Raw genomic sequence first — 14710 nt, forward strand, 5'->3', positions numbered from 1 at the left:
CGAAGAGACCAGAGAACGTAATTCTAAGCAAAAACTGTTTTGTAAATTTTTTTGAAAACTCGATACTTTTTGAGTTATTCGTGGTTAAAAATTTGCCATATTCATTGAAAAATGACACTTTTCGGAGACTGTGTTTTGGGAATACCATAAAAATTATGCATCTAACGAAAAAACTATATAAAACATTTTTGTAATTTATGAAAAATCAGAAAGATTCATTTTTTCACAAATCTTCTAGTTTTAATAAAAAAAGACATGGTAGGTGAAAAAGGATTTTTTTTGGTGCATGCTCAAATCGGTGTATTCAACTATGCTTTAAATGATGACGCACGGGTAAAGATTCGCGGACTCAACTGTATCTGTTTAAATAAACACTTCTTACGTCTGGAGCTTTGTGGGGACCCCCGGAATGTGGGGGCCTCGGGTAGCTGCTCAACCTGCCCCCCTTAAATCCGGCCCTGCCGAAAACGTGAGAAACGCTCATTTACTGGGCTATAATCTGATTTTGCGTAACATAATATATCGAAAGTCATAAACATTAATTTTAATTAAACTGAAACAATACACAGGTTTAGTGTTTAGTCATTGAATATAGTCGTAAATGGTTCTCCGATAATATCTGAGATTTTATTAGTTAGTCTTTTGTACATTACATTACCTACTAACTTTTCTTTAAAATGGCTTTAAAAAAAGTAATGTTAAATGTAGTGTCCCTAATTTTTATTTTAAGTGTATCGCAGTGTTCAGTAAATAATCTAACATATAGCGATTGTGGTAAGCTTTTTTAATAGTACAAAATATTAGATTAAAAATCACAGTTCATTAGAACTATAGAAGAAAACACTTCAAACGTTAATACTTTGACATGGGCGCCCATACCCATGAGCAGGGGGGCCGTGGCCCCCCTAGCTTTTCGGGTGCTGTAAACTATATATGGTTATCCAAAGTATACAGAATATAATGTGCAACATCTTCACGTCTGGCCCCCCCTGAAAATTTATGTATGGGCGACGGTGCTTTGATAAGTTTTTTTTTGTTGTTCCCGTTACCCACAGACCCGATTTCAGAACAAACTATTGTTTGTTCTGATCACGATAGGATAAACTAGTTTGGCCTATGCTACATTAGTTTGTCCTAAACGCAATAGGATCAACTAGTTTATCCTGATATTAACATTTTTATCGATTAACGTTTATCCGACACTATAGGATAAACTAGTACGGCATATACTAAATTTACAATCAAGATGCGGTAGAAATAAACAAACCAAGACACGTTAAATGCTACTAGGGTACTAGGATAGGGTGACCAAACCTCCCGTAAAAACGCGATTGCCCCGTTTTTTAACGATTTGTCCCGGTGTCCCGAAAAAGTGTTTCGGGACGCCTAAATGTCCCGTATTTGCGTTGGGTTGATTTTATGTATCTGACTATATTTTATATTTGTGTGCCTTTAATTCTTCTTCAATTTCGGCATTCGTTTTCATTCTTATATCTCCCTCTCTTGTTACATTGTGACCCAGTATTGTTTTTTTATTTTTTACATTCAGAAGGCTCTCTTCCTCTTTCTTGTTAATCGTCGTTGTTTCCATCCCATATGTAACAACAGGTCTTATATTGGTTCATATTATACTTATAGTCTTGATTCTCAGCAGATTTATATTCATTCCATATGTTTTACTGCCTTTCAGAATTCTTTCCTCTGTTCTCTCTTTTCCGGTTTTCCCTATTGTTAGTCCCAAGTAGCTGGAGGTCGATACAGTTTCAAATTTATTGTTCTGTGTTATTATATATTTCTGAGTTGTTGTGTCATCCTTCACCATCGTCATGTATTTTGTTTTGTGCTGGTTTATCTCTAGTCCTATTCAGGGCCGCGTTTAGGTCAATTGACGCCCTAGGCAATTCTCTAGTAGCCGCCCTTCAAGCATGTACCATTTTTGCGAAAAAAATGCAAGCAGATTTTTTTATTTAAATAAGAATACATAAAAATTGTCATTCCAGTTCGATCATATCAGATTTCTTTCTTGATTTTTCTTTGGAAAAATCATCTATAATGTCGTCATAATTTATCGCCTTTGTTACGTCACTTTCTATGGACAAAATCGACAAATTGTTAAGAAGTTCTTGCATCATACTTGATCGGAAATTATTTTCACGACTATTTTCAATTCTTGACATTTTCGAAAATGACCTTTTAACGGACACGTTGGTTGGCAACTGGGAGGCACAAATAAATGCGCAAAGCAATATCAAAATTAGGGAAAATATCTTTCAATCCCCTCTTCTTTAAATATTTAGATATGTCAATTATTGGTGATTGGTGATTTTATTGTGGTATCCAAATGACCCTTTAAGTGAATGCATTCATGTATGAATGATGTAGATAATATAGTCAGTGAGGGTGTTTGGCTCTGAATTCCATCCTACTGCATCAATTTACTTGATATTTTCACTGTAGGGGAGAATGGGGGAATGGGAGCCATCGGGTAATGAGAGCCACCCAGTTTTATTTAAATTACGCGCTTTTAAATACTTGCTGACACTGGCGACACGTTACCGACAATGCAGAGATGCAGCGACATCGTTGCAGATGTTTATTCAGTGTTGTTTGAATGTTGTGTGAGCATAGTAGACTTTTTGCAGTAATCGTTATAATACACGTGGTTTACAAAATTCACGGTAAGTTAGTCCCAACATGTTTTTCTTAAAAACTATTTTATGCAAACTAAACTTAACTACCTAAAGAATAATTGCATGTGATTTGTTTTTTTAATCACCTGGTTTTGGTAATTTTTTTCATAGGTTAAAATTTTCTAAACAAAACGGGTAATGGGAACCATTATAAAGACTCATCAGATGGGACTCATCGGATTAAGAAAATGTCAGTGATAAAGACCTTTGTGATGATAACTCAGATAATGAAGATGAAACAGATTTATGTTTGATCTGCTATGATTCTGGGAAAAGTGGCAGAACTGTGGTATCGCTGTACAGCTTGTGGTCGATGGGTATATGCAGATTGTTCGGGGGTTGACACAGCTAAAGATTATCTCTGTGACTTTTGTTTAAACAAAATGAGTTAAAAACAATGTATTACTATTTTTGTTATGAAAATTAAAAATTTAATACCGATAAAACTTAAAATAAATTGTGGTTCTTATTACCCGACCTATTGGGGCAATTGGAGCCATTCACTATATTTAGTAATTTCATAATAACTTTAACATAACTAAATAAATTTACGCAATAATAATAGCGAAGGATAATTAACATTTTAGAGTAGCTCTTAGCCTGGACCGATTTTTTATATACCCTAAAATTTATTTTTTATTAAAGAATATAGTTAAGTGGTTCCCATTCCCCCATTCTCCCCTAAGTAGGGAATAGCTCAAGAAACAAAGTCTATCCTATATCCTATGGCGCTTTTAACTTAGGGGTGGTTCCCACCCGTTCTCGGGGGTGGAAATTTTTTTTATCAAACTAACACCGGAAGAGACCAGAGTACGTAATTCTAAGCAAAAACTGTTTTGTAAATTTTTTTGAAAACTCGATACTTTTTGAGTTATTCGTGGTTAAAAATTTGCCATTTTCATTGAAAAATGACACTTTTCGGAGACTGTATTTTGGGAATACCATAAAAATTATGCATCTAACGAAAAAACTATATAAAACATTTTTGTAATTTATGAAAAATCAGAAAGATTCATTTTTTCACAAATCTTCTAGTTTTAATAAAAAAAGGCATGGTAGGTGAAAAAGGATTTTTTTTGGTGCATGCTCAAATCGGTATATTCAACTTAAAATAACAGAGATGGTCATAACATTTTGGAGGTATAATGCTACGAATACCTTGTGTAGTGCTTGAAAATACCTTTAAAACGAGAACTGTTAAATGTCAGTTACATTCAAACTAAGCGAGATAGGGTGCAAAAAAACTTACGACTAATGTATTTTAAGGAAAAATCAGTATAAAATAAGAAAACGTATATATAAATTTAGAAAAAAAAGTATATTTAACCCCTCATCCACCAGAATTTAAATGCATCATTATCCCTCTACAATACCTTCTACTATAGTATTATATCTATATTCAAAAAGTTGGGCAGGTTTAAAATAGATGGTTTTTGAGAAAAACAAGATTAAATTATAGAGCACATTTTTAAATTTCCTTAAAAATCTTCCTTTTTCTCCATGTGATTCGAAAGTGATAAAAGATACGTAAAAAAATACCTGACAAAAATGTAGGTTTTCTTTTAGATAACAATTTTATTTTTCTTTCATTACTGTATCTCATTATCATTTTCGAGTTACATGGAGAAAAAGGAAGATTTAAAAAAAATTTAAAAATGCTCAGTAGTAATTGCACAAGAGCTCTAAAATTCTATATTAATTTTAGAAATCGAGTGCAATTTGTTGCGATTATTTCATGAATAAAACTGTTCAAAACCAAAATTTTATTGTAATTTATTTATGTAAGTACAAATTAATACTGTTAAACACACAGTTGATATAAAATATTTTACGGTTGAAAGTCATCACTTTTATAACTTTTAAAACATTAATTGTCATTAATGCCACTGAATGTATTTTTTCGTAATAACGAAGGGCATCTGACGTAATATACTTGACGACGGGATATTATCAAAAATTATCACCTTAATTTGCATTTCTGTAGCTTTCTATTGGTCAGAATCTTCTATGAATGAAATAATCTCTATAATTTGATCTTATTTTTTTCAAAAACCATACATTTTAAATCCGTCCAACTTGTTGAACATAGAAATAACACTATAGTAAAAGGTATTGTAGAAGCAAAACGATGCATTTAAATCTGGTGGATGAGGGGTTAAAATATACATACATACTCCGCATTTTATCTTAAAATAAATTAGTAATCCTTTTTTGTTGCACCATATCTCGCTTAGTTTGAATGTAATCGAAATTTAACATTGCGGTCATTTTAAAGGTCTTTTCAGGCGGTACTTACAAAAGATATTGATAGCATCATACCCTTAAAATCGACCATTTCTCTGTTATTAAGTTGAACACTATTCTACCATTACACAAAAAAGGTGATAAACATAAGTGTTCTAACTACAGGGGAATATCTTTGTTGGTATTTCCTAGTAAAATCTACGATATAATACTAGAGAAAAAGCTGCGAGAAAATATCGAGGCCACACTGGATGACAGCCAATGCGGCTTTAGGCCAGGGCGAGGTACAACCGATCTCATATTCACGGTGAGACAGTTATCAGAAAAAGCCCTACAACATAACAGTAAGTTGTTTCTATGTTTTGTGAACTTGGAAAAAGCATTTGATCGGGCGCCACGTAACAAGATCTGGGAAATATTAAACCGTAGAAATGTGAAACTGAAGTTAATCCAAGCAATAAAGAGTATATATAAATGTACACGTAATAATTTAAGAACGAAAAATCGCTCATCTCTAGAATTCTACACAAGGACAGGTGTAAGACAAGGTGGTGTTCTGAGTCCTTTGTTATTCATCACTTTAATGGACGAAATTGCAAAAGAATGCAGGGGTAAGGTTAAAAGAACTAGGGTAGGGGTGTATAAACTTCAACAAGTTCACGTGTCAGAGTTGATATATGCCGATGACCTGGTAATTGTGGCAAAATCAGAAAAAGACTTGCAAGTGAATGTAAATGTTTAGAATGAAGCCTTTAAGAAATTTGGGATTAAAATAAATATTGAAAAAACAGAAGCTTTAGTAATATCGAAAACTCAAGAAAATATAAATGTAAAGCTGAATAATGAGACCATTACACAAGTAGAGGACTTCAAGTATTTAGGATCAACAATGAGTGGACAAGGAAATATAGAACCAGAAATAAACAGCAGGGTAATGAGTGCAACAAAATTGTACTATGCGCTAAATAAAAGTTTTATTAGGAAGAAAGAAGTAAGCCTGAAAACAAAAATGAAAGTGTTCCAAACTGTATACGAGCCGGTGCTACTCTACTCGTATCCTACTCTATCCGTAGTAAAATTCAAGCATGCGAAATGCGATATTTACGTGCGGAATCCTGGGTGACCAGACGTGATCGTATAAGAAATGAAGACATACGTGAAAGGTGCGGTATTGGAAGGACCTTAGACAGACTTGAAACGAAACAGTTATCGTGGTTCGGACATATGACGAGAATGGGTGAAGGTAGAACTGTAAAGAGGGCATGAAAAGCGGCATCCGACAACAAACGAAGAAGAGGCAGGCCAGCAAGAACGTGGAACGCAGCTATTGGAAAGGCTTGCGTAAAAAGGAATATTGGGGGGAGAGAAGCAGAAAGACTAGCTACTGACCGAAAGGCATGGAGACGTCTGATTTCTCCACTTACCTCGACACCGTAAGGTACAAGAGGACGGCTTAAGTAATTAAGTAAGTAAGTAAGTAAAGTAAGTAAGTAAGTAAGTAAGTTGAACACACCGATTTGAGCATGCACAAAAAAAATGTCTTTTCACCTGCCATATCTCTTTTTATGTTATCACTAGAAGACTTATGAAGAAACGAATCTCTTTGATTTTTCATAAGCTACAAAAATGTTTTATATAGTTTTTTTCGTTAGATGCATAATTTTTAAGGTATTCGCAAAAAACCGTCCGAAAAGGCGACATTTTTCAATTAAAATGGCAAATTTTCAACTACAAATAACCCAAAAGGATTGAGTTTAAAAAAATTATAGAACAGTGCGCCCGACGCCTTTGCGGTGCTGCCGACTGCCCAATAATCCCTAAATTTACAACTTCTGTCCTTTTTGAATGAATAGTGTTAAGAAAATGCAATTTGTTTTCTAGAAATGAATGCCCACTTATATTCCATTGATGGATGTACGATGTACTTAAATGTTATTCGATTTCAATTTTATAATATGTATAAATATTTTTTGTACAGTATTTTTGTCGCACTCTCATAATTTGCCGCCCTAGGCAACTGCCTATATTGCCTAATGGATAAAGCAGCCCTGGTCCTATTCTCTTCGTTTCCTTATCTAATTTTCCAAGCGTTTTTATAAGTGTCATCTTCGTCTTCGCTATGATGACTAGATCATCTACATATGCTACTGTTGAAATTGATCTGTAATAATGTTTTTGTTTGCAAAGTTTATCCTCCTTATGATTACTTTCAATATTAGATTAAATAGTGTCGGGGAGATTGATTCACGCCATTGTTTACATTAATCTCCTCAGATGTGGTTTTGTTGAAACTGATGCTTCCTCTGGTGTTCTTTAGGCTCACTATTAGCATATGTCTTAATTTTTATGGGATTCCAACATTCTCTAGCTCCTCCATCATTTTCGTCGATTGATTGTATCAAATATTAGGTGCAGTCCTCTGTTGCATTCTCTCGCTTTTTGACCTATTTGCTCCACCATATTTATAGATGTTCTGAATCTATTTGCTATTTCCTTGTGGCATTTTTATAATTAACTATTTTTAATGGGAAAATAAGCCACAATTTTATTAAAAAACTGATTTTATTAACGTATTTATAGAATTAATTGTCGATCTTCCCGCTCTGAATCAGTTATGGTTTCTCCTAATATTCGTTCAGCGCACGATATGTCTCATGTATAGTACGTTTGCTAAATTGTTAAATGCGGTGTTTAATAAAGTTTCTCCCAATCTCCTTTTTTATATAAGTATAGGTACTGTAGTATCTGTGTTCATGCTGGTATCTGTGTTCATGCAGGTATGTTGAGTCACTGCAAGGAACGTCATCTTCTGGAGTTTCGAGGGTTTTCGGCATTTAATCAGGGCCCCCGTAAGAACTACTGGCGCCTGTGTTCAAAAAAAGAATTTTGGCACCCCTTAAGGCATTTTGATAATGTTTTTTATTTATTTTTTTGAAGGTAGGTAGGTAGTTGCTTTAAATAAAGCAAAATAGGTACAAATAACACCATAGTAAATCTTAATTGAATAAGGTTTAAGGGGCTTTATTGAATAAATTCTGCTGGACCATCTTGTCACACTTAGAGGGTTTAAACTTAACCCAAAAACAATTTTTTCTCACCCCACCCACAACATCCCACCTTTTTGTGGATGACGAACCCAGAGTACCGCGATTTTCAAATTTTGTCCATTTAGACGGGACTGTATCGTCGCCCCCGTTAGCGAAATAATTCCGATTCGATTTTTTGCACAAACCTATTCAAAAAGATGTTGTTCTGAAGCAATTTCCTTGTGGCATTTTTATAATCAACTATTTATAATGGGAAATAAGCCACAATTTTACCAAAAGAAGATTTTATTAACGTTTCGAAGCTCGAAGCCCAAATCGGGTTAATAAAATCTTTAAACGTTAATCTTTAATCTCCAGTTAAACGTTAATCTTTAATCTCCAGTTAAACGTTAATAAAATCTTTTTTTGGTAAAATTGTGGCTTATTTCCTTTTATAAATAGTTGATTATTCAAAAAGAGGTCTCTTATAACAAATCCACAGGGTGCCAGGGGTGCTGTGGTCGAAAAATTGTTTAAACAATTTTTTTAAACAAATTCACATAATTTTTTTTCATTTCGAACAAATTTTTTTTAGATAACTTATAGACCTGGATCTCGCGTACCAAAAAAAAGTTGATTAATAGAAAGCTGAAAATTTGTTAATAGCTTAACGGTCGGACAAACTTTGATACTGGAACATTGGAACAGGGGATGTTTTAATTGTGGAACAGGTTAAAAATTTGGAACGTCAGACTATGAAAACGTCCCATGTATTTTGTCGGACAGAACTTCCAATTGATTTGTTGCCCTTTCATTATACTCTCATGCAAAAATCAGACTGCTATTTATCACCAACATAATTCCTGTCATTTAACATGTTCTACGCGTAGGACTCAAAATGCCCAGTTGGTGATAAATACCAGTCTGATTTTTGCATGAGAATTTAATGAATGAGTAACAAAAAATCAATTGGAAGTTCTTTCCGACAAAATACATGTGACGTTTTCGTAGTCTGGCGTTTCAAATTTTTAACCTGTTCCACATTTTAAACTTTCCCTGCTCCAGTGTTCCCATACATCAAAGTTTATCCGACTAGACACCGTTACACTATTAACAAAGTTTCAGCTTTAATCAACTTTTTTTGGTACGCGGGATCTACGTCTATTGGGTCATTCTGAGTAAAAAAGGTCCCTTGTCATTTTTCTCTAAAATTGATTGTTGTCGAGTTATACGCGATTTAAGATTTGAAAAATGCGAAAATGGCCATATAACTCGACAACAATCAATTTTAGAGAAAAATCACAAGAGGCCTTTTTTGTTCAGAATGACTCATATTATCTAAAAAAAATTGTTCAAAGTGAAAAAATTATTTTTGTGAATTTGTTTAAAAAAATTGTTTAAACAATTTTTCGACCAAGGTACCGCCTGGTACCCTCAGAATTTGTTATAAGAACGTCTTTTTGTGTAAGTTTTTGCAAAAAAATCTAACCGAAATTATTTCGCTAACGTGGGCAACGATATAGTCTGGACTATAGCGCTAATTGTTAATAATTAAAAACGACAGCTTTGTAATAAAATAATGACAAAAATTTCTTCAGTGTCTTCATGGAGGGGTTTTAAACTTTGATTTGACTTTATAATTCACTTTTTGACTTTCATAATTATAACTTTTAATTGAGTTATTAAGCCTTGAAAATGGCCATTTTTGCATTTTTTAAATTTTAAATCGCGTATAACTCGAGAACAATCAATTTTAGTGAAAAATGACAAGAGACCTTTTTTACTCAGAATGATTCAAGTGATCTAAAAAAGTTGTTCGAAATAAAAACATTATTTTTGTGAATTTGTTTTAACAATTTTTCAACCACGGCACGCCTGGCACCCTGTGGATTTGTTATAAGATCCTCTTTTTGAGTAAGTTTATGCAAAAATCGAATCGGAATAATTTTGCTAACGGGGGCGACGATACAGCTAGGTCTAATTAGTTTTTTGATAGGTATGCGATTTTTAAATCTGGTCGATTCATCATTTGAGCGCCACATAATCGTTCATAATCTTTGTAATTGATAAAGAGGTATTGAATGTTGTGTGTGTATGCTCCTCAAACAGGTCTGGGTGAGAATGAAAGAAGAACTTTCTACGACCAATTAGGAGACGTCCTGAGTGATATTCCGTCAGAGGAGAAAGTTATAATAGGAGGTGATTAGGAGGAATACATGGGGGATTAGGCTTTGGAACTAGAAATGAAGCTGGAGATGACATGCTTGAATTAGCAACAGCATTGGATATGGCGATTGTCAACACATTCTTTAAAAAGGGAGAAACTCAACTTATTACCTACAAAAGTGGACAACATCAATTCCAAATAGACTACTTCATGATAAGGAAAGCAAGGACTGCAAGGTAATAGTTAGTGAGACCGTAGCCAACAATATATCGAGTAGTATTAGAGAGACTGCTATTGAAATACTTGGGAAAACTATATAAAAAGTGGCAAGAAATCAGATCCGACACAGATCTTCAAAACTATATGGTGGCGAAAAAGGAAGCGAAAGTAGCAGTAGCAAAAGCCAAAGCAGAAGCGTATTCAAACCTATACGATCAACTTGATACCAGGGAAGGCGAAACGAAGATATATAAAATAACCAAACCGAGAGCAAAGAAAGCAAAAGATTTTAATCAGATTAGATGTATACGAGATGAAAATAATTAAATACTAGTTCACGAAGGGGATGTCAAAAAGAGATGGAGAAAGTACTTTGATAGCTTATTAAATGAAGAATTTGACAGACAGCCTGTAGAGTCAACGGAGACAGTAGCAGCAATGGTCACCAAAATAACAAACGGGGAAGTGGCTCAAGCACTTCAAAAAATAAATAAAGGAAAAGCGGTATGACCAGATGATATTCCTGGGGAAGTATGGAGAGCATTGGGAGAGACAGGAACAAGGTGGCTAGTAGGTCTATTTAATAGAATTATGGAAGTTGGACAAATGCCAGACGAATGGAGAAGCAGTATACTGGTACCTGTTTACAAAACAAGGGAGATATACAACAATATATAAACTACAGGGCCACAAAACTGCTTAGACACACCATGAAAATATGGGAAAGAGTAATTGATAGACGGATACGTGAAGAGACCGAAATATCCGAGAATTAATTTGGCTTTATGCAGGGCAGATCAACAACATATGCAATTTTCATTATAAAGCAGTTGAGAGAAAAATGCAGGAGTAAAGAAACAAACGCTCATATGGTATTCATTGATCTTGAGAAAGCATATGATAGAGTTCTTCGAGAGATTCTGTGGTGGGCACTCAATAAGAATGAAAGGAGTCCCTGGCGAATATGTAAAGATTGTGAGATATATCTATGAGGGAGTAACGACTAGTGTTAGGACAGGTGTGGGAGAGACTGATAAATTTCAGGTGAAAGTATGATTGCACCAAGGCTCGGTGTTTAGTCCTTATTTATTCTCATTAGTTTTGGACCAGATAACAGCGATTCTACAGGGTAGCATTCCATGGTGCCTAATGTATGCTGATGATGTAGTGTTAATACGAAATAGTGAAAGAGACTTAGAACAAAAACTGGAACAGTGGGGACAAGCTCTAGAGGAAAAAGGTTTAAAACTTAGTAGGACAAAAACAGAGTATTTGGAATATTCATTTAAAGACGGAGTTACTACGAATAAGATGGTATCTTTGGATGGTAAAAGGATTGTGAAAAGCAATAGTTTTAAGTACCTAGGATCGGTATTACAGAGTTATGGAGAAATAGATGGAGATTCATGCGGTAGAATTAGGGCTGGATGGATGAAGTGGAAACAAGCGAGTGGTGTGTTGTGTGACAGAAAAATTCCAATGAAGCTGAAGGGAAAATTCTATAAACAGCCATAAGACCGGCTATGATGTACGGAACTGGATGTTGGGCAGTGAAAAAGAGGAAAAAGAGGAACAACGAATGCATGTGGCGTAAATGAGAATGCTTAGATGGATGAGTGGAGTGACAAAGAAAGATAAAATTAGAAATGAGTATATTAGGAGAAGTCTAGGTGTGGCACCAATTGATGCCAAAATGAGAAAGCATAGGTTAAGATGGTTTGGTCATGTTCAACGTCGAGACGTTAATTATCCAATACGAAGAATAGCTGAAGCGCAGATTCCTGGAAGGAGTAGGAGAGGAAGACCAAAGAAGACCTGGAGGGAGGCGATAAGGCAGGACATGTTGGTAAAGGGGAAAATATTGATATGACCCAAGATAGAATAGTGTGGAGAAATGCAATTAGGGAAGCCAACCCTGCATAGGGATAAGGCAAAGAGAATGATGGTATAACTAAGGTTTTTAAGGAACAAACACCGGAGTACCTGGTGCCCAAAGAACGTCATCTTCTGGAGCTTAGAGAGTTTTTGCTACTAAATTAATGCAAATGGGTTACTTATTGGTTTTTTGGGCTGCCGAACGCGAATACGCCATCATATCCGACCCATGGAGCACCTGGTTCCTAATTCAGGTCATCTTATGAAGTTTCGAAAGTTTTCGACAATAAATTTATGCAGACGGATTATGTGGTTGCTGAACATGAATACAACTCAACTGAATGACTTTGGAGTATCTAATGACCTCATCAATAGTAACGTCAACGCATATTAACACTATCAAAATAGAATATAGTAAATCGATCTTGAAATAAATAAGGGAACAACATTGTCAGATATAAGTTGGGTTTATATTTATAATTATTAAAAAAAATTGAATAACGCAACATAGTTATTTTAATAAAAATTCTACAAATGGCAAAAAAAATTCAAAAATTTTAACGCTCTCTTTGAATAACAGCTCAGAAAACCGTCGAGTAAACCGAGGGTTAATTCTGATTTCATATTCGGGTTCAGAAAACCCAAAAACCCATGAGAAATTCCCTCGAATTTCCCAATTGAAAACACTCAAAGCTCGAGAAGATGACGTGTCTTAGGCACAATGTGCTTTGTGGGTAGGATCTGATGATGTATTCAAGTTTAGCAACCCCAAAAACCCAAGAGTAATTTGTTTGAATTAATTCGGTACCTAACACTCTCGGAACTCCAGAAGAAAACGTGCCATAGGCACCAGGTGCTCCGGTGTCTGTTCTGAATTCGTAATCATATTCAGCAAACCCAAAAACCCATGAGTAATCCGTTTGCATCAATTTAGTACTGAAAACCCTCCAAACTTCAAAATATGACGTGCCCTAATCACCAGGTGCTCCGGTGTCAGTTCTTAGGGCGTATTCATGTTCAGCAACCCCAAAAACACATGAGTAATCCGTTTGGATCAATTTTATGCCGAAAACTCGCGAAACTCAAGAAGATGACCTGCCTTAGGAAACAGGTGCTCCGTGGGTCAGACCTGTTTCAGCAACCCCAAAAACCTATAAGTAATCCGTTTGCATCAATGTAGTTCCGAAGACCCTCGAAACTCCAGAAGATGACGCTCCTTGCATTGACCTTGGGCGCCAGGCGCTCCAGAAGTCGGTTCTGATGGCATATTCGTGTTGAGTGACCTCAAAAACCTTCTGTAATCCATTTGCATCATTTAAATGCCGAAAACACTCGAAACTCCAGATGTCGTCCCTTCACCGAGAGAAAAAATTCTTGACATAAAGAAACTTTATTAATATTTAAGAAAGATCGACTTGGCATATTGCCTAAGAAATATATCTTTGTATGTAAGATATAATTTTCTAAAATATTTCAAATAAATTTTAATATACACAAAGAAATGTATCTTAAACATGATTGAACTATCACTTTCTTGCAAACTGCAAACCCATTTGTCAGAAAGAAATTATACTTGTCATAAGAATATATTTTCTTGGCATTACAAAATTCTTCTTTCTGAGCAATAATATTTCTTAGTAAGGAATATTGTTATCTTACCATTATTAATAATTATTAATGTATTTAATGTTAAGAAATATATTTCGCAGATATAATTGTACATTTAGAATTAAGTTACATTTCTTAAAAATAAAGTGATATTACATACGGCGAAATAAATCATTCTGTTAAGGTAAAATTATTCTTTATTAGATAATAAAAACAGGATATAAAACGTTAGATTTTAATACATACAAATAATTTCTCCACTCTTAAACCACTGCACTGGCTTCTATACAATAATAAAAGGATGGAGAATCAAATCCAACTTCCGTAATTTTTCCTTCTTTTTGTTAATAGCACTTTGTATATCAGCAATTACCTAAAACAAAATCGTTATGTAGAAAGAGTAAACTTATTTTAATAAAAAAATTTTTATAAGGATTTAAGTACATACTTATTTTGACAAAAGGAAATACAAAAAAAAACAAATACACGGGCCCACATAAAAACTATCAATTTTTTGGTATAAGAACGGTAGGTATCAGTAAAACAGTCTACAATCCAAAAACATTTCTTGGCATTTCAACAAATAATAATCAATCATATTTAGTTCAAACATGGCTTTATTTATCCTACCATCTTTGTTAATTTTTTTCTTTTTGTATATGAAATATTAATTATTTATCTGTATAATATCACACAATAGACATTGTTTAGCTAAAATAAGAAGAAAAATACAACCAATGTAAAACATTGAAGCAGACATATATTGTAATTTTATTTATTTATATAATCTAAAAGAGACAGCAAACCTAATCATTAAGAAATTTTATTAAAGGAAAGTATTATTAGTTTACATCTTAAGTTATTTTATACCTATTGACTAG

At 34.2% G+C, this 14710-nt stretch overlaps 1 protein-coding gene across 1 annotated transcript in view; it reads left to right on the forward strand.

The window, feature by feature from the left end:
• Positions 1–576: 576 nt before the first annotated feature.
• Positions 577–14710, forward strand: part of LOC114330369 (NPC intracellular cholesterol transporter 2-like) — a 62494-nt gene continuing 48360 nt past the window's right edge. Inside the window, exon 1 of the mRNA XM_028279710.2 lies at positions 577–774. Within this exon, the coding sequence (XP_028135511.2) occupies positions 678–774 (97 nt within the window). The 5' untranslated portion in view covers positions 577–677. The remainder of the gene's footprint in view (positions 775–14710) is intronic.

Source organism: Diabrotica virgifera, chromosome 4 (assembly GCF_917563875.1).
Source record: "Diabrotica virgifera virgifera chromosome 4, PGI_DIABVI_V3a".
Taxonomy (NCBI): Eukaryota; Metazoa; Arthropoda; class Insecta; order Coleoptera; family Chrysomelidae; genus Diabrotica; species Diabrotica virgifera.